General features: G+C 37.3%; 1 protein-coding gene and 1 pseudogene across 2 annotated transcripts in view; both read left to right on the top strand.

Moving 5' to 3' along the window:
• LOC100925756 (glucosaminyl (N-acetyl) transferase 2 (I blood group)) overlaps positions 1 to 27,306 on the top strand; it is a 75,887-nt gene that overhangs the window by 10,195 nt on the left and 38,386 nt on the right. The window contains exon 1 of one of the 2 annotated variants that reach the window (XM_003760188.4): positions 20,321 to 21,703. The exons of the other annotated variant lie outside the window; for it this stretch is intronic. Coding sequence (XP_003760236.3) covers positions 20,779 to 21,703 — 925 coding nt within the window. The 5' untranslated portion in view covers positions 20,321 to 20,778. Of the gene's footprint in view, positions 1 to 20,320; positions 21,704 to 27,306 lie in introns of those variants that run through there. 2 annotated transcript variants of the gene reach the window in all.
• Positions 430 to 3,320, top strand: LOC111719101 (annotated as a pseudogene).

Here is a 27,306-nt window from a genome sequence, read left to right as displayed (position 1 = left end):
TCTAGTGATGGTTCAATCAAACTGAATCGATGAAAAATTCAGCTTTAACAACAACAACAATAATAATATTTTACATTTATATACTTTCCAAATCAAAAAGCACTTTGCAAACACAAAGATGGTGGGCAGGAACATTCAGGATCATTTTCTCAAATTACACATTTCTAATTCCTCATACTCCTTCCAAAAAAATTCTTCTTCAGTCCAACTTATTGGTAAGAAAGTTCTCCAACTCTAATAAAATTTTCAGGAGTCATATCAATGAGCTGACCATAACTTGATGAAATTTAATAGTGAAAAATGAAAAATCCCATCGTTAGGTTTAAAATATATATATATATATATATTTTAAATATATTTTAAAAAAATATATATATATATATAAACAGGCATGAGGGGTGGGAAGCAAGGGGGAGGTAGCCTGAGCAAAAGAAAGGAGAGAAGCAATGGAACATCTTGTACTGGGGACAACCATAGGACAATTTGCCTGCAAAGTAAAGGGCATGAAAAAATGTAATGTTCAATAAGCCTAGAGAGGTAGGCTGGAGTCATGCTGGAAAGGCCTTTGAAGCTTTTTAAACATTATCAGACACATATGTTTGGCATATACAAACATGCCAGCTGTGTGGAGGATGGACTGGAGAGTAGAGAAACTGGATGTAGGAAGCCTAATTAGGATGCTATTTCAGTACTCCAGGTAAGAATATAATGTTCTGAACAAAGGAGCTAATAATCCTGCTGGATCAGAAACTGCTCAGGTCACATATGGACAACCATGTCTAGTTTGAAATACCACCCTTTAGACAGTACACTGAGATTCTAGAACACAAGATACAGAGGAAGATCACTAGGATGGGGAGAGGATTTGAAAATATACTAAAAGAAATTAGAATTATCCAATGTTTGCATTGGTCAAAGGAGCTTGGGATATTTATCCTGGAAAAGAGATAGATAGGATCATAGATGGGATATTAGAAAAACTTCTAACGTCATCATTTTACATGCAAGGTAATGACAAACTGTGAAAGGAAATAATCTTTGTAGAGATTTAGGCTTTGGGTGAAATATGTTTGTATACATACATACATGTTTACATATATACACATATACATATATATGTATCTAGATATATTCACATTGTCATGAAAAAATAGTCTAAGCCCTATGTATTAGGTCAAGGATAAATAAAAAGAAAATGCTCTAGTTATAAATTGGGAAGACCTTTCCATAATCTCCATAATTCTGAACTATGTTCCTTTTTCTTTTGCCTAAATTGTTTTATATCTGGCTGAGGTGGTATGTATATATGTGTATATATATGTGGTGATGAGGAAGGGACCTGAGGAAAGCCTTCATCCTGTAAAATCCTCACTCATGGGTAAACTGTTAGAAGAGGAAGGGAAAGGAGAGGTACAAATTATAAAAGTGCATTTAAAAGATCCTAGGAAAGAAGCGCTGTCTTGCACATAATATGGAGGCACTCCCTCTTCTCTCACATCCCAGTTGCCCCAAGAGCTCAGGCTTTTCTTTGATCTAGAGGTATGATTAAATTAGCTTTAGCTTGTTTATTTCTCTCTACACATCATGTTTCCAGTTTATCTCCTTGGGCTGCTGAGGAAGAAATAAGTGTTGGAGACAGACACCAAAAAGTGTTTGACTCCCCATAGGAGATAAAGGAGATGTTATTGCCTTTGGTGGAGAGTAGGGGTGAAAGAGAATCTGCCCCTTATTGCCTTCTCTAGGTAAAACGATTTGGTTGATGTGACTTATAAAGCCAATCTAGCTCTAAATCTGTTATCCTAAGATCTCTTCTTCAAGCCAAACATCCCTAGTTCTATTTTTTTGTTTTGTTTTAATTTTTTTATTGATAGCTTTTGTTTTTGATAATTTAAATTTCCCACCACTGTCCACCATCTCTTAAAACAAAAAAATAAGAAAGAAACAAAATTTAGTTCAGCAAAACCAAGCTACACATCAAGTCTGATAATATATGCAGTCTTCTACATCCATAGTCTCTTACCTCTGCAAAAAAAAATAAAAAAATAAGGAGAGATGTGGCTCTCAGCTCTTCTCCCAAGCTCAGTGCCAGGATCTGTTCCTTTGGTAACATCCCTGAAACAAGATTGTGAAGACTGGAGTCAATGGATTTGGCTGGATTGGACACCTGGTGACCAGGGCTGCATTCAACTCTGATGGAATATACATTGTGACCACCAATGACTCCTTCATTGACCTTAACTACATGGTTTATATGTTTCAATATGATTCCACTCATGGCAAGTTCAAGGGCACTGTCAAAGCTGAGAATGGAAAGCTTGTTATTGATGGGAAAGCCATTACCATCTCCCAGGAGTGGGATCCCACCAATATTAAATGGGGACATGCTGTAGTCAAGTGTATTGTAGAGTCTACTGGTGTCTTTAACACTATGGAAAAGACTTGGGCTCACTTGAAGGATGGAGCTAAGTGGTTCATAATCTCTGCCCCTTTTGCTGATGCCTCAATATTTGTGATGGAAGTGAACCATGAAAAATATGATAATTCCCTCAAGATTGTCAGCAATGCCTCCTGCTTGGCCCCGTAGGCCAAGGTCATTCATGACAACTTTGGCTTTGTGGAAGGATTCATGACTACAGTTCATACCATTGCTGCTGCTCAGAAGACTTCAGAATGGCCCCTCTGGTAGCTGTGGGGTGATGAGTGTGGTGCTGTCCAAAACATCATCCCTGCGTCCACTGGTGCTGCTAAGATTGTAGGCTAGGTCATACCTGAGTTGAATGAAAACTCACAGACATGGCTTTCTGTGTTCCCAACTTCCCATGTTGTGGATCTGACTTGCCTCCTCAAGAAACCTGCCAAATATAATGATATCAAGAAAGGGGTGAAGCAAGCAGCAGATGGACCCTTGAAGAGCATCTTGGGCTACACAGAAGACCAGGTTGTATTCTGTGACTTTAACAGCAACACTCACTCTTCTACCTTCATGCTGGTGCTAGTATTGCCCTCAACAACTATTTTGTTAAGCTCATTTCCTGGTATGACAATGAGTATGGTTATAGCAACTGTGTAATGGACCTTATGGTCTACGTGGCCTCCAAGGAGTAAAGGGGGAAGCCATGGATCTTCATCCCCAGCCAAAAAATGTTGTTCCACCACTGGAGAATCCACATCCCTAACCTATATTCCTATACTGGGGATTTCGTGCCCTTCACATCATTGTCCCAAAGCCATCACTGTAGTAAATGGAGAAGCCTAGAGTGTCCTATATTGTATATCATCAACAAAGTCACCATATTCAGTGCAAAAAAAAAAAAAAAAAAAAAAAAGGATTTGGATGACATGAAGGTGGAAATGTATAGACATACTCAGGGTTTTCTCATCCCAGTTTTCTACCATTGGTGATCTATTCATCAATAAACTTGGAGAAATGATCTTGCACTATCCATTGTAGTATAGACACATTGAGTAATCTTGCCCTGGGCTCGTGTCATTTAAAACTTTGACTTACTGTATTCTGTGGTAGATCAGTAATCTGGGAGGACTTCTCAGAAAGCCTGTTTAGAATTCAAAAAGACTGAGCAATGGCAGATATTTGCAAGAGTTTAGTTCAAAAGTAGCAGAAAAGCTACAATTACATGAAAGATTTAAGCAGAAAAACTCAGGTTTGTGTGAACCATCCACGTACTAACATGACTTTCTATTTTTTGTTGTTGTTCAGTGTGACCTTTGTCTAATAAATTATCCAAATTTTAGGAAATAATTGACTTTTCTATGGTATAGTTAAAAAGTTAAAGAGAGAACTAGCTAACTATTATAATGGGACACAAACAGAAAATGAGTTAACTAATAATCCTATTTAAATACACACAGAGAAATGTACAGAAATAGATAGAAAGATAACTAGGTGGGTAGGTTGATAGATGGATAGACAGACAAATAGCCAGACAGATAGATAAATGTGGGTTACGTTTAAAAAAGTCTAGCAGATTGGGTAGTGAATGGTGCTGCAGAAAAATCCCACAATTATGCTTATTCTGTGACCATTATAAATTAATTTTATATAATCTAAACTAAATCCTCACCTCTGCATCATAATTCTTACAGTCTTTCATAATTCATTGGCACTATCACCACAGCAACTTTTCCAAATTTTCTCTCTTCTTCTTGTTTCCCACATCATTCCTTCCTTTTATCCCAATCAGTCAACCTTTATTATGCGCTTTCTCTTATCCTTTATTGTATCTCTCAAAACCCTTTGAAACCATCCCCAATTAACTCTTTTATTCTAGGCTTTAATGACAAGGTATTCCTTCATGCCAAGCTTGGATCCTTAGTTCCATTACCTCCCATTTCCTCTGGTAATCATCACCTCCCATTCACCACCCACCCCCACCCCATACCAATCATCCTTCTCTTTTAAATGTTTGAGGTTTTTTTTAATTATTACACTTTTTTTTTTCTTTCTTCTATCTACTGACCTGGGACAGGGGGGAAGGGGAGAAAGAGAAGAGAAGAAAGAAAAACATATTGAATATTGCATATTGAAAGTGTCCCGAAATGTGAGTCTCATTCTCCTTATCTCCTCATGGTCAAGAGGGAAATAATATTCTTTATTGCTACTCTTCTAAAATTACTTGTTCACATTTTTTAAATAATCTTACTCTATGATCTAGAGAATCTATAGTTAGGATCCTACTCCATGCATACCGCAAGGGGGTGACTGACAAAAGAAAGATTCAGTATCTACTAAAATGTTTTTAGCTGTATTTTTGGTGAAATCAAAGAACTGGAAACAAACCAGATGCCAATAATTGAGGAATGGCTAAATAAATTATACATGAATGTAATGGAATATTACTGTAAGAAATGTATGCTGTAAGAAACAATGAATATGATTAATAAAGAGAAGCATGTAAGACTTAACATGAAATGCAAAGAGAAGTGGTCTAGAAAACAACATATGACTACACAATGCAAGTGGAAAAAAACAAGAAACCATCAAACAACCATAAGTGAATGTTGCAAAATTACAAAAACAAACAAACAAAAAACACCAAAAAAAAAAAAAAACAAACTTGGTCCTAAAGAATAGGTAAGAGAAGCTACTTCCCCCAACTCCTTTGTAGAGTTCGGAGATCCATAGATATAGAACTTTGTCAGATTTTTGTGATATGTTGGTCAGTTTTTCTTTTAAGAATTTCATACATACACATATATATGCAAGTTTACTTTTTAAAAATGAAACTGAAGTTACCAGTTACCATCTTAAGTTAAGTTACCATCTTAATTACCAGAACTTTAGCATTTGAGACTCCTGAGTACCCTCTCCTGCAGGAAACTTTCTCCTGTCTAGGTTTTTGTTCTATTGCTTTTTTCTGTGTTTGTCAGTTTCTCCCATTTTCCTTTTCTTTACCTTTGTAGGGCTCCTCCTTTGTCTTTTTTGCTTATTTATCATTCAAGCACCACTCTCTAATGGTGTACTGACTAGGGGCTCTCTTCTCCATCTCTGCTTTCTCTTTTGATAGTCTCATCAGCAGCCTAGGGTCAATTATCTCTGTGTGGAAGATTCACAAATCGACATATCCAGACTGTCAAGTCATTTCTTAGCTTCCATCCACTGTTGCTAATTACTAATTGGACTTTTCCAACTGCTTATCCCTTAGGCAAACTCATTCAATATATACACAATAGAACTTTGTGTCTGTCACCAAATTTTTCCCTCTACCAAAATTTCCTACTTCTGTAGAGAGTATTTACATCCTTCTAGTCATTCAATTTCATATTCTCATGTCATCTTGGACACTTCAGTTTCCCCCGTCCCTCAGAGTCAATCAATGAGTCAGTTGCCATCCATCTCCTCTCTATTCACAGGACTGTTGACAAGGACAATACAATCTTGCCCAGAAGAGCATCTATATTCCCTGGGAAAGACTCTCTTCCCACACCCCATCTCAAGTATGTTCCTTTCAGATGCAAAACCCAAATTGTTTTGTTTCTGTATAAAAGTAAGCCCTGAGAAAATGTCTCTTTGCAATTCTTTGACATTGCCCACTAAGTGAACATCTTAGTGTCTCTCTCTTTAATAAAGTGCCTTTTCTTATCACAGCCTTTTGTGTAGCTTTTCTCGATGCGAACCCGCCCTAACTTGGTGTTCTGGAGAACTAGGAGACCAACCCATATTCCTGCCCCGATCCATACCTCATCATTATCACCTTAGTTCAGTTAATCACTTCTCATTTGTACCATTCCTGGTTCAAGTTTCACTTTTTTCTGATCTACAATTAATAAAATAATATTGCTAAAACAGAGTTCTGACCCTTGCACTCCCTTATTCAAAGAGCCCTACTAACTCCCTCTTGCAAGAAATACAAATTTCTTTGGCCTTTGTTGGCATTTAAAACCCTTCACATTCTGATCAGGCTATCTTTGTAAACAATATACACCTGATTCCACACACACTATATACAAGTCCAGTTACACGTGCTGTCCCTCACATACATAACATTCTGTCTCCTACCTCTTCATAGGCTGTTATCCATGCTTGGCATATTTTTGTTTCTCTTTACCTCAGAATTCCCTACTTTCTTCAAAGCTCAACTCAAGTGCAACTTCCTTCCAGAAGCCTTTCCTGATTCCTTTCCATGAAATTGCCTTGTACCATATTTACTGAGCATTTTGGAAAGGCAGTGTGGCAGGATGGATAGAGAGCTGCCCTTAGAATCCAGGAGACCTGAGTTTATAGCCTATCTTTGATATATACAGATTTACTTCACTTCAGTGCTATAGGAAAATCTTGAAGACTAAATTGCAGACAATGGACTGATTTGCATTGGTAGAAGGAATATCCATCCTGAAACTTTCTACCCCTCTCCATACATTTTGTATTTATTTAAATGACTTTATGCAGTTTCCTCCATTAGCATGCTGTTGTTGTTTGTCCTTCCTTCTGGAAGAGAACCATGACATTAGGGAGGTGATACCATGATATGCAAGTAAACTGGATGTAAGTAAAGGAAGACTGCTCATATTTCCTTCAGAGCTATCTGGGCTCAGTGGCCAGATAGATCAGGATGACTGTAGGTGGCCCTGGATGCAATGGGAGACCTTGGCCTTTTTAAACTAAGGTCTTAAACAGGTCTCAGTTTGACTGAGGCAATATCCATTCAGTGATGAAGGTAAGGTAGTAATTGAGGCAAAGAATCTCTTTCACCTAGTCCAAAAAACAAACAAAAAATCTAAATAAATTTGGGAGGGAAAGACTCTCAGAAGAAATGCAAAGAAGAGATGTTTGTGATTTATATTCACCCTGAGTCTAGCCGGACCCAAACAGTGACCAAAATTGGCCAGAGAACCTATAGATGGCCAATAGATGAAAATCTGAGTGATTCTGGATTAAGGCTTTAAGACACGGTTTGGGTTTAGTGGCTAACATCTTATAGAACTGGGCTGACTGGGTCCTGAGAAATAAGAGATACTTTAATACACTAACTGATTTAATTATCAAAGAAACCATAGAAAAGGAGGGAAAAAAACATAAAAATTCAATCTACTTATTTTGCAGATAGAAAAACACTCCTTCAGGTCCAAGAACTATTTCTTTTGGCTTTGTATCTCAATCTGTCTAGCCTAGTACCTGGCATATAGGCACACAATGAACACTCAAAAAGTACTTATTATTTCACAAAATTTCTTTCTATACAACACCATCATTTCCTGGTGGAAGGTAGCGAAATGGCAGGTATGGTGTTTGTGGAAAAAAACTTAATCCTCCCTGAAGGAGTAGCCTTTCAGAGGCAGCTAGGTGGCAGTAGAGTTAGATTTCTTTAGAGTATTGGCAGGGTGACCCTGGGCAAGTCACAGTTTGCCTGTTTTCTCATCTGTAAAATGGGGATAATAACTACTTTGCAGAGTTGTTGTAAGGATCAAATGATGTAATATCATCAAATAGTGTCCGGAACATAGTAGATATTATATAAATGTTTAGTCCCTTTCCCTTATCAAACCTAAAGTGATGACCAAGTCACAGGAAGAATGGAATAGACCTGAGAAATGCATCAGTGTCACTTGATAGGTGATCTTCCCTTTCAACTCATTAAGGATTTATATTTTGAGGGCTCTATGACTCAGGAAATGTATTGTGAGCTGGGACAAAATGTGGCCCTCAGGGCATTTTCCAAAATGGGAACTTCCTCATCAGTTCTCTTGCACTAGCTTGAATAACTTCAACCCTAAAGGGGAAAATTTCTCCTCTCAAAATCCTAGCTCTTTAATTTATTCTACAATAACGTTTCCCACAACACTTCCTGTAACACATGCATAGTCAGCCAAAGTAGACAAATCATTACACTATAGTGTGAGGAACTGAGAAGGGCCTTGTGATATTCAATTAGAGTCACATTTTAAAAGTTTATTGTGAACTTAACAATCATGTATGTTTCAACATAAAAAGAACAGAAAAGAATTGTATATGAGACTGTGAATGTCCATTATGTCCAATTTGCTTTAAATATATAAATAATAAAATAATGAGAAATGACATGACATGGTGGAGAAGGAGCTAGCTTCCAAGTCAGAAAGAAGTAAATTCTTATCCTGTCTCTTAAGCTTTTGGCTGTGTGATGGTGGGCAGATCTCACCAAGGCTAAGCACTCTAAACAACTTTCTAAGACTGCATTGCAGGCACTAGGCCAAGCTACTTTGATAGAGGGAGTTTCTGCCATCTGGGAGTTCCCTACATTGATGTAATCAATCCAATCCCAGGCCCTATTAAACTTAACATCACAGTCCTAACATTGCCTTTGCCTGTGTCCCCTTCTGAACTTTATATGACTTCTATTTTTTTGTATTTTTAAAATGTTTCACTGAAACTCTTTTACTTCCTTTTTGTAATGCATCGCTAGCATTACTCCCTCACACTCTCTATCAGTTCTCTCTCCAAACCAAAAGCCCTCCCTCATAGAAAGTATTATCAAACAAAACAAATTCATATGTTAGCCTTGACTGAAAATTACAGGCACATGTTACAAATTTATTTTGAATTGTCATTGGTTAGTCTATTCCTGCTATTCTCTAGTTCAGTACTTGGAGTCTTCTAGTTCCTTGATTCCAGGATGTTGGAAGTCATTCTGTTAATCCTTATTAGTTTATCTTTCCTTCCCCCAAATTAAAGCTGTACTTAGTCATTTTTCTTACTTTGATCACTCCCTGGGGAAGCAAATTCATCTTTTACTTGGAGAGAAAATTCCTTCTCACTCTCAGATCAAAATTGCTGCTCTCACAGCCATCCAAACCCTGACTCAGTAACTTTGAATGGTGTTCACAGAATTTCCCCAAATTAGCCTTTTTTTCTTTTCTAAGACCACAATATTGTGTGTACATGCAAAATCTAGATTTTTATTGATATTTTTAGTTTTTATATCACCTAGCTTTCTCCTTCTGTTGACAGTCATTGTGTTACTTTCTTGTGTTATTTTGTGTTACATTGTGTTATTTTCTTGACTCTGCTCACTTCACTTTGTATCAACTGATATGTCTTTCTATGGATTGTGATTTTATAAATAAAGAAATATTTCACTGCATTTATGTACCACAATTTGTTTATCCATTCCCTTAAGCAATGGGCATCTACTTTATTTTCAATTCTTTGCTACCATGAAGAGTAAGTACTGCTGTAAATATTTGTTGCTTATGGAGCCTTTCTTTTAGTTAATGAAATTCTTGGGCTATGGATATAGCAGTGTAATCTCTGGGGCAAAGGGTACTGACATTCAGTCATTTTATTTGCCTAATTACAAACTTCATTCCAGAAAAGTTGTTCTAATTCACAGTTCTTATCAACAACATATTTTTGTTTATGTATTTCCATAACTCGACCAATAATGGCTATTCCTTTCTTTAATCATCTTTGTCAATTTGTTGGGTATAAGATAAAACCCAGAGTGGTTTTAGTTGACAGTTTTCTCATTATTAAAGATTTGAAATCATCTTTTGTGTAGTGGTTGATAGTTTACAATTCTTCTTTTGCAAAATATATGACAATTAGGTACACAATGGATAGAATGCTAGGCCTGTAGTCCGGAAGATTCATCTCCCTGGGCTCAAATCCAGCCTCAGATACTTATAGCTGTATGATCCTGGGCAAGTCACTTAACTCTGCCTCAATTGTAAAATGAGTTGGAGAAGGAAATGGCAAACTACTTCATTATGTTTTCTAAGAATGGGATCCAAATGGGATCATGAAAAGTTAGATATGATTGAAATGACTTAACAGCAACAACAAACTGGGGAACATAATACCCTGATCCATTCTTTGAGTGGTACCTCTACGTTACTTGCCTTTATCATCATCTTGCTTCCTATTTTCCAATAACTTCCATTGTCCACATCCCTTCTACTTCACTCCCATCATTTGAGAGAACAATGATGCTGTTTTAGTTATACATTACAATTTTTCAAATCTCTATCACTGCCTACATTCTACACAAGTATTGTTCACTTCCTCAGATAATTAATATTTTCCAAAGGACCATATTTGATCATCTGTGCCTCTCTCTCTCTGACTTCACTTCTCTAGTTCACACACATTTTGGGAGGAAAGGGAATTTTTCCAATAGTACAACAGGAAGAAAGGAAAAGCTCTTACAAATCCTTACCACTAGACCTATTATGCTTCTGAAACAGGGCCAGACCACTCTAGGAAGCTGTTTCTTGCTGGGGAGAGAACACAGCTGGGGATGATTAGGAAAGATGAGTTGACTCAGCAATAGAAATAGACAACTGCTGCCAGTAAAGAATAGGATGTGACACAATTATAAGGATGGGAGCTGTCCGTGAGAAGGAGCTGCCCATAGCAAGTCAGTGATTTTTACTTTTCCTCTGGGTGCCCCATGTGATTTGAAAAGTTACATAAGTGGGGCCCTTTGGTTTCTAAAATCACACTGGGGATAAATGGAGAATATAATGATGCTGCACATGCCCAGGAACATGAATTCTGTCCCTACAGTGCGCAAGAAAACCTGGAAGTAGAATTATCCTCATGTTTTCATCTTCAACAGGTGAAAAGAAAGATAGGGAAGGATGCAGGGCCAAAACCTACATTCATTAGCCTTGTCTGGAAAAAGACTGACCAATTCAGGTTCATGTCCTGACTCCTGGCCTATCTACAGATTGTTAACAAAGACCAGCAGAACTCCCCTCTTTGGGTTCCTGCTCTTTCAGGAATAAAAAGAAATAACACTTTCCCCTATGTAAGTGTTCAAGATTTTTGTCACAGAGGAAGGGCACCAATCCACACACAGAATCAGTTAAGGATGACATCCTGGAAATAATAGTAGAATTCTTGGGAATGAAAGGTCCAAAAAATAGGTCCCAGATATAGAATCAAACAGAGCCACCTTTACAACCATCAAACTCTTTCTTGATATTGATTGAAATAGTTCTGATTTGATTTTTTTCTAGGCACGGGGTGATAGCTGACAGAAAGCATGGATCAAAGTATAGCACAAAGGTTGCTTCCAGATTTCTGTTCATCTGCACCTTTCCTTCCTTGAGATACCTCAGCCATTATGGTTGTGGTGGCTGACAATTGACAGAAGAGTTAAGTCTAGCATAGTTGATCATCACATAATCTTACTGTTTCTGTGTATAAATGACAATCTCCTTTAACAAGATCCTGTAGAAACTTGTTCGAGGTGTCAGAATGGGATTAGGGAAAAAGTCTTAAAACAATATAATACCTCATTCATTCAGGGTCTACTTTAACAGATAACAGAGAAAAAAAGCTACATCTCAATTCTTTTGCCTCATTACATTCTGGAAAGTACAGAAGGCAATAAGTAAAGATAGCTATGCTTCTGGAAATCATGTTTATAGGAAAACTGGTTGAAGGAACTTGGAATGTTTAGCTTAGAGAAAAGAAAATATTAAGAAATAACAGTATTCTTCAAATATTTACAGGGTTGTCATGTGGAAGAGAGATTAGGTGTATTCTAATAGCAAATAGCTATAAATGCAAGGCAGAATATGCATGACTAATGTATACAAACTTGGGGGGGGGGAGGTACCTACATAAAGGTTCTAAGTCACATGTTCCTTAGTAAGTCTTTTTATGACCTTGAAAGGTCCCCAAATCTGTTTTTATCTAGGTAATTATTTTCTTAGAAATTAGAGCCAAAATAATATGTGTGTGGGTGTGGGTGTGGGGGGGGGGGGTGTTTAGAGGGATTGGAGGAGATGGAAAAGGAGCCAGAATAATATCATAGAATTAAAGGTTTGTAGTTGGAAGGAACCTCAGAACTTATCTATTTCCATTCTTTGTAAAATAACAACAACAATAATAGTAAAATTTCAGATGAGGAAATTGTCTTTAAATGACTTGCTTAAATTAAACAGGTTAACACAGTCACAGAATTAGGATTTGAACTCTGATTCAGTTATTTAATCCACTACAGTATACTGCTTCTAAAAAACCTGACAATACTTCAGTGTAACACAGTGGGTTTTTGATTCCTGGAGTTGAAAAGAAGGATTGACAATTTATGGTTTCATTTCATCATAGATTTAGGGATTAAAAGGAAATCATCTAGCATATAACTGTCATTTTATAGATAAGGAATCTGAAGCCCAGAGCAGTTAAGTGATTTGCCTGAATATAAAACAAGTACTATCAAAAGCCTCTAATCCAACTACTCTTCAGTTTTATACAACTCAGTTCAACAAACATTTCACTATGTAAGGTAGTATACTGGGGACTGAGGGAAATACATGGTTTAGAAAAAAAATTTTCTCATACTTCATGGAGTTTATAGATTAATGGAGGGAGATGAGAAAGAAATAACTAGAATACAAAATCTTAGAATCCCAGAACTCAGAGATGGAAGGAACATAGCCAGATCAACCACAGCCAAGCAGGAGTCTTCTCTGTAGCTATATGCCAAGTGCTATTCTAGCTTATGTTTAGAGATTTGCTAAGAGAGAAAAGCACTATTACCTGAGGTAGCTTCCCTCTAATTATTTTAGATGTTTCTAATTGTTTGGAAGTTTTTCTTTATTATGTACCTACCATATGATAGATGTATGAAAGAGTGATGATGTTAAAACCAATTGCTATTGTTCATCTTTCATTCTGGAAGAGGACCAATGAATGATATCACAAGAGGAATATCTTGACTTGCTCAGGAATTGGATTCAAGAGAGACAGAGTTTAGAAAAGTGCTCAGCCTCACTTTTTCCTCCAGAATCATCAAAGTCCAATGGCAAAAAGGTCAAGATGACTGGCGATGACCCAGGATGCAGTGGGTGACCTTGGCTTTTCAAAATTAATGTCCTTCCCTCGTCTCAGTTTGTCTGAGGCCATGCCCATTCAGCAACTAAAGGCTAATAATAGTTGGGACAAAAGATGGCTCAAGACCAGATACTATCAGAGAGAATCAAGGAAGACTTCTTGAAGGAATTTGGATTGGAATTCAAAGGCTAGATAGGAATTCAAAATGTAGAAAGATATATAATACAATAGAAATAATTGAGATATAATAGAAAGAGCTTTGGCCCTGGAATGTGATCTGTGTCCAAATCCTAATGTTGACAAACTGTGTGTCCCTAACCAAATTTCTTACACTTTGATTTTGTCTTCTGTGTAATGAAGAGTCCCTTCCAGACCCAGATCTATGACCCTATGCAGCAAAACTATTCAGGCCAGGAAGAATAGTATGAACTAAGGTAGGAAAATCCCCTTCCAGGAAAAAAAGATGGTGTTAGATAATTAGAGGTCCTTGATCCCTTAAGGAGGGCAAGGAAATGTGAACTTAATTTTATGGCATTATGGAGTCTGACAATTTTTGACTTTTAGAAGGACATGTCCAGATCTACATAAAAATGAATATGTTAATAGTATAAAGGATGGATTGGAAGGAGAACAAATGGAGGCAGAAAAACCTATCTTTTAGGAAGTTCTCACAACAGTAGGGTAGTGGAAATTAGAGTCAAAAGCACTGCCTATTCCTTTCTGCCTAAAAACATGTCCTTTTCCCTACATTTGCATCCTTATTTACTACTAAGGTCCTAGCACATGGAGGGGGATTATGATGATTTTCTCACAATTGAATGAATACCAATTCATTGAAAAGGAAAACAGAAAACATCATCTATGTGCAATTCTTTTTAGGACCAAGCTAGACCAATATATAATTTTTAACATTAGGGATTCTGAGATTTTGTTTTTACTTCATTCCTGGTCTTTGAAAGATAAACTACTTTTAAATTTGCAATGGAACAGGGATAGTCAGGGTGTAGCAGGGGGAAAAATGGCCATATAATGCAATTATTCAATATCTTGGTCCTCAAAACACAATTGAGCCACTAACATCAACTAAAGCTTTAGTAGGAAATTAATAACTTAACCTACTCTTTCATTTGCTGGAAGAAAATGTCCATTCAACCCTGGTAACCATGGATACTGGCCAAACATTCTCAGGGTTCAGCCATCTGCTTAAAAGGCATCACATTATTATGATTCTATCAGAAAAAATGTTCTGCTGCTGCTCATCAAAATCATTTTTAAAGATCCAGCCAGATATTTTTTAAATGCTTTTTTTTTAATTGCTGCTATAAATCTGAAAGTCTATAAAGATTGTTGCAAAATACCTTATTTACAACCTACTTTGATAGAATCATTCACATTTAGATGTTTTCTTGGACATCTTCTCATTGGCAAATCACAAAACTTCCCTACTGTAGAAGTACAATTTCAGTTAAACGAAACAAAAATACACACTGGGCCTGCACTGAAAGTCCTCAGCCTCTCTTCTTCCTTTTTCCTTCATGCATTTCTTTTGCCCATGGTATTTTTTCCCTAAAATGGCAGTAAGTAAGACACAGAGAATATCTGTGAGTCAGGAAAAGAGAAGTGAAAGCAGGAGGGAGGACAGATGCTGTTCAACTCTTTCTTCACCAAAAACCTAATTTCCACTCTGTCTGAGCTGATCCTGAGAAACAAGAAGGAACAAAATGAGCAAACCAACGTACTTTAAAAACTTCAGGAAAGGAAAGGATTTTTTTTTTTCCTCTGAGGGATTGGGACCAAAAAAATGTTGATGGTGACCAGACCCTCCTAATACAATAGGAGAAAGCACTTAGACAAAGGGCACTTTTTAAACAGAATTTGAGACATTGTCTGCCAAATCAATACTGATTAGATTTTGTTATATGTTCTGTTGCCTGGGAACCAGGAAAGATGCCAGAATGATAATGTCCTATGAACTAGAAGCCCATAGACCTGAGCTAGATTTACATTTTCTTTTCTTTATTTCTTTTTTTCAGTAGCAACACTTAAGAGCTACATAAAGGGTTAGTGAGCTATTTCCAAGATCAAGAAGACTTTGGTTCAAGTCCTGTATGTAATGAAAGGTCTCTTCCAGATCTAGATCTATGACTCTATGCAGCAAAAGTATGGAGATCAGGAGAAATAATATGAGATAAGATAGGAAAAACAAAAACAGCTTGTAGAGGTCCTTACTGACTTATAGAAGGCAAAGAAATTTGAACTTAATTTCATAGACATTATGGAATCTTTGAAAATTTTGAAATGAACAAATCATTTGAAAATTACTAGCCTTGAACTCTTGTTACCCCAAGCAACTTTCTAAGGTTACAGTGATCCTTTATTTTGTTGTTCACTATTGACCCCATTTGGGGTTTTCTTGGCAAAGATACTGGAGTTTGCCATTTCTTTCTCTAATTCATTTTACAGATGAGGAAACTGAGGCAAACAAGGTTAAGTGACTTTCCCAAATTCAATAGCTAGGCTTGAACTCATATGATGAGCGTTCTTAAGTCCAGGACCAGCACTCTAACCACTGCTCCACCTGGCTACTCTTTATAGATTCTAATACTAAATAAGCAAAACCAAGACCTACTTAGAGTAAAGAACTAAGTGAGTGGGAGAAGGGTGGGAGGAAGCCTGGGTAGGAAGGGATGTGGGTTGGAGCAGCTGCTTTGTTCTTGTTTAGAAGGGAATTCCACATTAGAATTCTAGCCAGTGATGAAGCTGCAGGTCCTATAAGCAACTCCCTCCCTCTAACCCCATGCCCCATGGAAAGTTCTGTTCTCATGTTCAAAATATCGGTTTCATAAGAAATCAAAAGACTTTTATTCTAGTTTCAATTCTAATACCAACTGTTTGTAGAACTTTGGAGAAATCACCCACCTTCAAGAGGCTTTAATGTCTTCTAATAACAAGGGATTTGGAACAAATGAGCTTTTAAGGTCATTTTTCAGGAGGCTTGGTTTATTCTCTGAAGCCTGACTTTTCTGGGCCTCAGTTTTTTCATTAACCAAATTGGGAGGGGGGTTAAATAGTCCCTTCAAATCCCAACCAGGCTATTATTTATCCTCTAGAAATTCAGTTTCTTCTGGAAAACAGGGGTAATAATACCTGCCCCACCTATGTCACAGAATTGTTGAGAAGATCAAATGAAGTAAAATAAGCCAAAAGCTTTGAAAATCTAAAAACCTAATGAAAATGAAGGATGGAGGGGCAGCTAGGTGGTACAGTGGATAGTGCACCAGACCTGAAGTCAGAAGGATCTGGGTTTAAAGCCTTAAAAGTTTAAGGCTTTCTAGCTGTGTGACCCTAGGCAAGTCATTTAACCCCAAATGCCTCAGCAAAAAGAAAAAAGAAAAAGAAAACAAAGGATGGAGCCATAATAATAAATAAGATAAGGTTGAAGATCCCCTTTCAAAGATTCTTAAGCTATATAATAAATATAAATATAAAAAATAGTCTATCACCTTGTTTTTAAAACTATTTTTGTATTTAATACTTAGTACTTAATATTTTGATAATTTAATTTCAACATAATTGAAAATATAAAATTTATATAATTGATTTTCTTTGTAACCTTTAGACAAAGGTATTTTATTTTCTGCATTTAATAACATTCTTCTGAGAAGGGATTCAAAGATTTTATCAGGTCTGCCAAGGATTACAGGACATTAAAAAAAAATTAAGAAACCCTGCCTCTTTGTTGAATGTACCACTGTAAGGAAGAATTCATGTATAGAAGGGATAAGTTTGTTTTGGTTTTTGTTTTGCTATTACTCTTTTTTTTTTCAGTCACTCTTTGTGACTATATTTGGATTTTTCTTGGTAAAAGTACTGAAATGTTTTGCCATTTCCTTCTCCAGCTCATTTTACAGAGGAAGAAACTGAAGCAAACAAGGTTAAGTGACTTGCCCAGGTCACACAGCTAGTAAATGTCTGAGACCAAATTTGAACTCAGGGAGATGATTCTTCCTTACTCCAGGCTTGGCACTCTATCCATTAAGTCACCTAACTGCCCCCATACAAGATTACAGAATCACAGATAAGGATAGTTCTGTTCATTTGATAATAATAACTAACGTTCATATAGCATTTAAGATTGGCAAGATACTTTTATGTTAACTCCTCTCATGTTATCTCACAACAACCCTGTGAAATGATTGCTATTATTATCTCCCTTTTACAGATGAGGAAACTGAGGTGCAGGCAGGCTGTGACTCACCTAGAGAGACTAAATTGGGACTAAGTATTAGATCATCCTGACTTTAGGTCTACTTACTAGATACTTAACTATGTTTTTACGAAATGTTTTTAAGGTGGGGGGGACGCATTTTATACAGCAGCAAGAAAGTTTTATATCCCTTTGCCTGTGAAGACCATGTATTTTTAAATCAGCAGGAGTCAGGAATTCAGGTTAGGGGAAAATTGTCAGTCTTTATTCTCAGTGAAGAAGGATCAGAGGTGGAAGACAATCGGCAATAGCAATGTGTGCAGCTGAGTCAAGAAGCTAGCTAGACCAGCAGCCACACGACCAGCAGCTAGGAGTATGGAACCCAGGCCCAATCTCTCCCAGCTTCTCTTCCTGTCTCTCTGTCTCCACCCACCAAAATCGTCATTTCCTATACAACACATCAGGACTTGCACAGAGAGTGGGCAGGGATCATTCTTTATCCAATCATGTATATTAATAGAGTATAGTCCAATTACTATTTAGCCTCATGTACTTGGGACCTCAGTGCATCAAGTCAAACCTCAGCCCATTACATCTCCCGCTTTCTTTTATTTTAGAACACAGGTGGTCATGCCATCCCTGACTCCTCAGGGAGGTCAGAGCCCCCAAGGGGAGGTGATCACAGCCTCCCTGACTTCTCAGGAAAGGAGGTGAAAGCACTAAAAAGGAGATGATCATGCCTTCCCTGACATCTCAGGAAGGGAGATGAAAAGCACCAAAGGGAAGTGGGGGTTGCTAGCCGGTTTCTGGGCTGAAGGGTCTTATGCAAAAACCCATCAGCATGGGAATTACACAAGCACATAGCAATAACGCAGAGGCTATTAGGAATGACTCTCCCCACAGTCAGTGCAGGCTCGATGTGGTGTAACAAACATGAATTGTACGCGCAAGTAGCGGAATAGCAAACAATATAAATCAACATGGTCTTGGAAAAGATCACCAGAAGTCCTAGAAGGAGGGTATGTAAACAACAGTCACACATACACCTTCTTCAGCAGCCAAGAGATAGTCCAAAACCAATCTATTGTCCATTGCTTCACATGTCAGGGAATCCAATGATCCCCCTGAGTTTTTGAAGTCCTGCAAAAGTATTTTTATGTGTTAGGGAATCCAATGATTCCAGCAGATTTTGAAGTCCTGTAACAGTCTTATCATTTCTCAGAGAATCCAATGATTCCTGAGGGTTTTCAAGTTCCATGTCTCAGAGAATCCAATGATTCCTGAGGGTTTTCAAGTCCTACAACAATCTTATCATGTCTCAGAGAATCCAATGATTCCTGAGGGTTTTGAAGTCCAAACAATCTTTGATGTCCATGAGTCAAACGCCATAACTGCCACGCTCTTTCAATGGTGAGCACAATCAGCAACAGAACCACCCGATATTTCTTGGGTCTTCTCCTTTGTTTCAAGGGTCTGCTCCGTCTCTCTGTGATGGACAAGGTGAATATGGCTCATTGGCACCCATCTGATTCCTTCTCTACCTGTAGAGATACAAGCAAACCCTCTCCCCAAAGCAGTTGAAGACCGTGTATTTTTAAATCAGCAGGAGTCAGGAATTCAGGTTAGGGGAAAATTGTCAGTCTTTATTCTCAGTGAAGAAGGATCAGAGGTGGAAGACAATCGGCAATAGCAATGTGTGCAGCTGAGTCAAGAAGCTAGCTAGATCAGCAGCCACACGACCAGCAGCTAGGAGTATGGAACCCAGGCCCAATCTCTCCCAGCTTCTCTTCCTGTCTCTCTGTCTCCACCCACCAAAATCGTCATTTCCTATACAACACATCAGGACTTGCACGGAGAGTGGGCAGGGATCATTCTTTATCCAATCATGTATATTAATAGAGTATAGTCCAATTACTATTTAGCCTCATGTACTTGGGACCTCAGTGCATCAAGCCAAACCTCAGCCCATTACATTTGCCACCAGCAGGTCTGCAAGGTCTTTCCTAAAATCATTGATAATTCCTAATTACTCTAGGACTTTTTACTTCTTTGCAGGAAAGAGGAAAAGAGAGTAGGAAGAAAGAGAAGTGTGTGGATTCTAAGAATCTAAGTGCAAGGCTCTTATAGTAAATTTGATGAGAAATTTCTGACTTTCAAAGGGCCCATTCCACATAACCTGTACTTAATTATCATCTCCACACTTTATATTTCTGTGCTTATTATTTCTGTACCTGGCAATTAATGAGTGATTAATAAATGTTTATTGACTGGCTGACTATATGTAATAGGAGCTAATCTGTGCTCCATGAATCATATTACTTAGTGTTTATTGTTAGAAATTCCCAACTTAAAAACCCAAAAAAACAAACAAAAATCCCAAGCCCTCCGAATTCTGGATTTTCCCCATGTCAGCACAGGATGAATTTTGCAAAACATGCCTTTCCACGTCTTCCACTAAAAGGCAGAGATCATGCATGTGGCCCCGTGAGATTCTGCTTGATGGAAATCAGTGAACATACACCTCCACGAAAAAGATTTTTTTGTGTGACGTTACTCTGAATAGATCAGAGCGCAGGTGCATTTTCCCTGCCCACCTACGATAGTTCCCAGAAGGCAAAGATACTATTTAAATGAGTAAGAAGTGGCTAGGGATCATAAAGAGAAAATGGAATTTATGAGAATAGTTGCCACAACTTTTTGCACTTTTGCAGGTGTGGAAAGAAAGTGGTGTTAAACTGGATGAGCTAAGTGGGTGGGACAAGGGTGGGAGGATCCGAGAAAGCAGAATAAATAGTTTGGTGAATGGGAGTAGGTGGTAATGGTGTCTCCCCAGAAACAAAAGTTCCTACAGGAACAAGGTTCTCTTAACGGACCCTAAAGTAATTTGCAAAGATCTACCCCCGCTTTCATATGCAAATCAAGAACCGAGAGGGTTGGGCTGGGCTGCGCTGGGTTGGGCTAGCTCTCAGCTTGTAGCCGAGTAACCAGTTTCCGAGAGCTCTGTGCATTAGAGCACACGTAGCACGTAGTTGAGAGGAGAGCTTTGCTATCCGATGCCGAAGCTGGGGGGGAATGGACTGGAGACAGAATTAGAGAACTACTCTTAATTAAACCACATGTCTTCTTTGGAGACTCGACAAGCAAACACAGCTGAGAACCTGTCCCAATGCAAGATCTTCCAGAAAAGTAAGTTGGAGGCTGGGTGACTTACGGGTTTCAGCAACCGATCAGTTCTCAGTCCCTGAAGAGGGATTCTTTCCCCCCTCCCCTCCCCCGAGGAATCAAAAGAATGAACTTTGGGAAATATTATCTTTTTATCATTCCTGTGCTGAGCGTGGCCCTCTTTGTCCTACTGTACAACCATCAACTCTATCAACCAAAGACCTATCAGCGGTTAAATGTATCTAATGAGCGATATTCTCTATCCCAATCCTGTAATGCCGTCATAGAAGGGAGGCCAACGTTTGCGTGGGAGAAAGTATTAATGCCTTCATTTGGAAGTCTCTCCTGTAAGGAGTACTTGCTCCATAGTCACTACATAACAGCTCCCCTGTCTAAAGAAGAAGCCCAGTTTCCTTTAGCCTATGTAATGGTCATACATAAAGATTTTGAAACCTTTGAGAGGCTTTTCAGGGCTGTTTACATGCCCCAAAATGTTTATTGTATTCATGTGGATGAGAAGGCAACTGCTGAATTTAAAGATGCTGTGGAGTGGCTGGTAGGCTGCTTCTCCAATGCTTTTCTTGCCTCCAAGATGGAGCCAGTTGTCTATGGTGGAATATCCAGGCTCCAGGCTGACCTGAATTGCATGAAAGACCTTGTCGTTTCTGAAGTTCAGTGGAAATATATTATGAACACTTGTGGGCAAGATTTCCCTCTGAAAACCAATAAGGAAATAATCCAGCATCTGAAAGGATTTAAAGGGAAAAATATCACTCCAGGGATACTGCCTCCTGCACATGCTATTGAAAGGACTAAATATGTCTTCAAAGAATATATGAGTCCTCAAGTCTCATATATGCAAAAAACCAAAATTTTAAAATCCTTACCTCCCCATCAACTGGTAATTTACTTTGGTTCAGCTTATGTGGCCCTTACAAGGGAGTTTGTCAACTTTGTTCTCCAAGACCATCGGGCCATTGATTTACTGCAGTGGTCTAAGGACACCTATAGTCCTGATGAGCATTTCTGGGTGACACTCAATCGGATCTCTGGTAGGTGTGATTTTTAAATTCTGCATGCAGACCACACTGATTTCATGGTGCTCTAACCATAATTTATGAATGTCTTAAAAAAAAAACATAAATAGGAAAAATCTTTTGGTTCTCAGGACATTTTAGGCATGATTTTATATATTCACCTATGAATGTTATATGACTGTGTAGGCATAAGATGCAGAGAATTATATATGACATACAACTGAAGAAAATCCTTAGATGTAATAGACTATACAGGTCAAATTTAATGGTGGGACTTTTCAAGGCTATTATTGTTTAGAGTTCTCAAAATTACTTAATTTTAATGCGTTGCGATTATGAATAATAAGATTAACATTAATCTTGTGATTGTGTGATTGTGAACTTAAAATTCCACTTTTGGTCCAAAGGTGTCCATCAAATTGGAAAGCTCTGTACTTCTTCCATTAGGTTGCTAATGCTCAAGGGAAAAAATTAACTCTTTAAGTTGCTTTTATAAACCAGATTACCAGTCAAACAAAAAAACCTTTTTCTCTATTTTATAATCATAACATTCATTATTTTTAAGGAACTGTGAAGGGCTTGTGCCTTGATCATTGTTGGGAAGGCCCCATTTATTTAATCTTAAAGCCCTATATAATGCCATCTTTTGTTATTATTATCTCCAACTGCTTTGTACTAGGGAAAATTTTTTTCCCTTAATCTAGTAAAGGATTTGAGTGATTTAACCAAAGTCATATGGTTCCTATGTATCTTAAGAATTTGAATCCTTGTCTTTGGCCCCAAGACCAGACCTTTATCTACTCCACCCCTTCGCTTCTCCAAAAGTTCCCATACATAAGAGCAAATATCTTTATTTCAACACTTCCTTTTTCTCCATGTATGAGATGGCCTCAAAATGACTAAGCTAAACTCTTATCTAATATCTACAACTTTCAGTTTAAGATGGGGAAATTTTACCTTGATGTTTTATTCAAATCAGTACATTTAGCAGGTGAAGCAAGGGTGCTAAATATTTGGCTTTAAAGACAAAAATGTGCTTGACAGAATCATAATAGTTTGGAAACATTTACTTTTGGCTTGTCTCCAGATGACCAAAAAAACCTTTTTTTTAGAAATCCTGTCTTTCAGACTCTGTCTTTTTGTAGTTTCGAATCTTCTCAGTTGATTGATTAAAACTGACTTGCCACAGTCCCAAATATTGCTTTTGATGGCAAGAAAAAGACTTAATCTTTGTTCTAAGCACTGATTATATTTCCAAAACTATGTATGCTCCTATGTATGCAAAGGAAAGTTAGTGAGTTATAGGAATAATTGCTTGCTTGCACATTTGTGTTTTCACAGAGTGAGCTCTTAATAAATGTTTATTAATTGATTGGTAGGTGGTCCCATATTGCCCCAGAGCAAATGTTTATTTCTCAATGTGACTTCCTCTCCCTGTCTTTCTGTTTCTCCTCTCCTTTTTCTCACATGTCTTTTCTCACATGTCTTTGTCTCTGTCTCCTTCCTCCACCTCCCTCCCCTCCTCCCACCTGTTTGTTTTAACCACAGGTCTTCTTTTCCTGTTTTGTTTTTTTTTTAATGTAGTATCACCAGAACATTTGATTGTTATTTGAAACTTCCTTTCTACCTTAGAGTAGACACAAAGTAGCCCTATATTTGCCTGCCTCTGAAAATACAACATAGACGTGGTTTTTTGTTTTTTGTTTTGTTTTGTTTTGTTTTTAATGGATGATATCTGAATTTCTCTCAGGAAAGGAACTGATACAGTTGGACCTAGGTAACTAAGGGACAATGAAATTCACATGATTGTAGGGAATGTGGTTTCATTAGACACCACCTGTCAGCTATTGCTCCCACCAAACCTAGGAACCACTCCAGCACTTCTGAGTAGGGACTGATTCATAATTCATTTTTATGTATTGTACATCTAAAGCAATCTCTAGGCCATATCTCTGGGAGGAGAAATGAAAGAGGAAAAAAAAGAGAATGGGAGTAAGGAGAGGTTCAGCTTCACCCTTCCCTTTTAATTACAAAGACAGGCTAATTTTCTGCCTTTCTGGGTATCTCCCAGATAGCTCTGGGCTTTAGCTCTGAGCTTATCACCCTGTAAACAATGCATTACTTGTTGATTGATTAATTGGATTGAATTGGTTGTGAGAAAAACTGTAGGATTAGTTAGTATATGTATGCTCAGGGATCATTGCCACTGTACTAAATTTGTGAGCTATGATCGCCACAAGAGGGGCTTCAATCAAGAGGTTTGATAAAACAATGCTGGGGAAGTCCCATAGTTCCCTCCTTCTGGAGAAGTATCCTCCTATCTTGTAAATGGATTTGTGTTGCCTAGAGAAATGAGTGATCCCTGTTTGGGAGGGGTTAGAGAGCTATAAGGAAACACTAAGGCTAGTCTCAGGTGCAAAAAATAAGACTGTGCTTATTATAAAAAATAAAATGAAGTGTCTCCAAGGAGGTTGTTTTTCTTACACGAGAATAGAATTATTGTTGGGGATTTTTTCTTTAAAAATACAACAAACCAAAAACGAACAACCTATTATTACCAACAACTTTGTTGTTAATTAAATTTGGTTTCAGTTTTAAACCATATTGTTAAGCATTATTTACTTAATAAGTACATTATGTGATACTCCTTAAGCAAAGTTTACTGTTAGAAACATAACTTTGGTATACAGTGACCCTGGTTAAATATTGTCCTTAACATTTTAGTTAAGTTACTGATTAGTTACTGATTTTACAGTAAATTTAAATCAAACTTTCTCATTAAAAGAACATATAAGAATAGGCCTTCAAATATTATTTACTATCTTTCTCACCTCTACCTCCTAGCTCTATCAGGTTTTCCTTCAGGATTCAGCTCAAAATTCCACCTGCATAAGATCTTTCCCAGTTTATTTCCCACCTATCTTTTCTACTGCTTGGCCTTCCCCTCTGACATCACTTTCCATTTTATGGTATATATATCTTTTATATATATATATCTGTTGGCAAATTGTCTCCACCATTAAAATACTCGCTGTTTGTTCTTTGGGATTTGGTTTTCTTTGTAACTTTGGTGCTTAGTAAAATGTCTGGCACATGGTAATAGATTCTTAATAAATGCTTTTTCATTGATAACAAATGATACATAGAGCATTTTAATGTTGATGGACATTAACACTTTTGTTTTTAGATGATTTGTGTTAGAGGAGGAAAGTTCCGATTCTGGAAGCAAAAAAGTTCAAATCATGCCTCTGATATTATGTTTGTGACCATGAGCAAGAATACATTTAACTTCCCTGGGTTTTATTTTTCTCATTTGTAAAATTAAGGAATTGAACTGGGTAACTGTCCTGTGTCTGTATATGAATTTCATCAGAGGATTCTACTAGGAGTACTTTCTCTTTTTTTAATTAAACAACATGAAGAAGGCTAAGAAATTGCTAAATTTAGCTTTAATGAAGTCATTTATTCATATTTTGAAAAGCATCTGAATTCAGAACCAAATGATTTTATTCATTTCAACGAACACCTATAAAGCATGTTCATAGGCCAGTTCCTAGGACTACAAAGAGTACCCCTTGGTTATAATCATTGATATGTATTTGGGTTTCCAGAGTACATTGTATGAGATAACTAATGAGCCAAGAGGACATATTATTAATGTCTTGCTATTAAGATGAGGGATTGTTGATAGAAATTTGGAAATGGGATTTTTAGAAAGAGAAGATTTTATATATATATAATTTTTTTATTTTTTTTGCTGAGGCAATTGGGGTTAAGTGCCTTGCCCAGGGATACATAGCTAGGAAGTGTTAAGTGTCTAAGGCCAAATTTGAATTCAGGTCCTCCTGACTTCAAGGCTGGTGCTCTATCCACTGCACCAACTAGCTGCCCCTGTGAGAAGAAATTTGAAAAGATCACCCAATCCAAAATAAATGATAATTTTAAAAATTGTGTCAGAAACTGCTAAGAACTTGGGATGCAAATATAAGCAGAAAGACACCCCTGCTCTTCTGGAACTTGTTTTCTGACAGTGAAAGATAGCTCATTAAAAGGATCTAGAAAGTAGAGATTGCTTGTAGGCAAACGAGGATGAAGAATGAATGGTCTGGACCCTTCCTGAAAAAAAATGGACATTTTGAGAGAAATTCCTCAATAGGAGGGGGACTGCACAGGATCAGAGGGAGAAGACGACTCACATGTAGTAGAAAGTTTGAAAAATGGGTGAAACATGGCTGATCTAGATCCTTTTTCAAAATTGTTTGGGATTTAAGAGAGATAAATTTGGGGAAAGAGAAGTGATATGTTCCTGCTATTTGCTCTAGGGCCCACAGCTATTATTAAGTAGCAGAGTTGGGACTCAAAACTGAGGTCTCTAAATTTCAAATCCATCAAATCATATCATCTCTGTCCCCTTCCAAAAGGTCAATTTATATTTATTTTTTTAATTGAATAAAACTGTATTTGAAATTGGGAACACATGAATTGACAGATTTTACAAAGATATCCTTTTTTAAAATATAGTTTGTGTAGCACTCTGATTTTATTTATTTTTTTATTTACAAGATATATGCATGGGTAATTTTTCAGCATTGACAATTGCAAAACCCAAAAGATCAATTTATAAACATTTATTATAGCTTACTAAGTGCCAAGTATTCTGCTAAACTCTGGGAATAGAACAGAATGAGAAAAACTCAGGCCCCTATCTTCAAGAACTTGCATTCCAAAAGAGAAGATCACATGCAAATAATTGTGTACCTACAACATACTTAATATAAATGAAAGATGAATCTTACCTCTGATGAGTTCCATACAATAAGAGACAAAACACATATCCAGGCACAAAAACCATGTCTATATAAGCAGCTGATATTGCCAAATATAACAGTGAATTGGTATTAGTGATCACTTGGGAATTATAAAAGGTAACATTTTTGTCACCCTTTCATCTTGCACTATCACTCAGGTTAGTGTTAGTGCTCTCATGAATATGTGCGCATGCACTGTGTGTGTGTGTGTGTGTGTGTGTGTGCAGGCATAGTAAAATTGGAGGTTATAAGACGGAAAAGGAAATGGGTATATGAAGTACTAGGAAAGGCTTCTTATAGAAGATGGGATTTGAGAAAAAACAATTTTAAGGCTTTTTCCTATTTATACAGGGTGTGAAGTCCTGAACACATTACTACCATTACCACCAGCACCTTCACCCCTACCCCAATGAATTTCAGTGGTTCTCAATTACTTCCAGTATCAAATAGAAAGACATTAATATTTGTCATTTAAGACTCTTTACCACCTAGCCTCTTCTAGTCTTCTTATATTATTCCCCTCTGTGCACTCTGCAATTTAGCCATACTAGTTGTCTTATTATTTCTCATACCTGATGCTCAATTTCCCATCTCTTTGCCTTTGTCAGGAATGCCTTCTCTTGTTGTAATACTCCTACCCTTGTAATTTCTGATTTCTTTCAAGATTTGATTCATATTTCACCTTCTGCAAGATTCCTTTCTTGGTCTACTCAGATACTCTTTCGCTATTATCTTGTTTATGCTCTGTATGACATCTGGTTAATGGGTAGAGTGCTAGGTTTGAAGTCATAAAGACCCAAGTTTAAATTC

The sequence above is a fragment of the Sarcophilus harrisii genome, chromosome 1 (assembly GCF_902635505.1).
Source record: "Sarcophilus harrisii chromosome 1, mSarHar1.11, whole genome shotgun sequence".
Lineage (NCBI taxonomy): Eukaryota > Metazoa > Chordata > Mammalia > Dasyuromorphia > Dasyuridae > Sarcophilus > Sarcophilus harrisii.
This window is presented reverse-complemented; position numbering and strand designations above follow the sequence as displayed.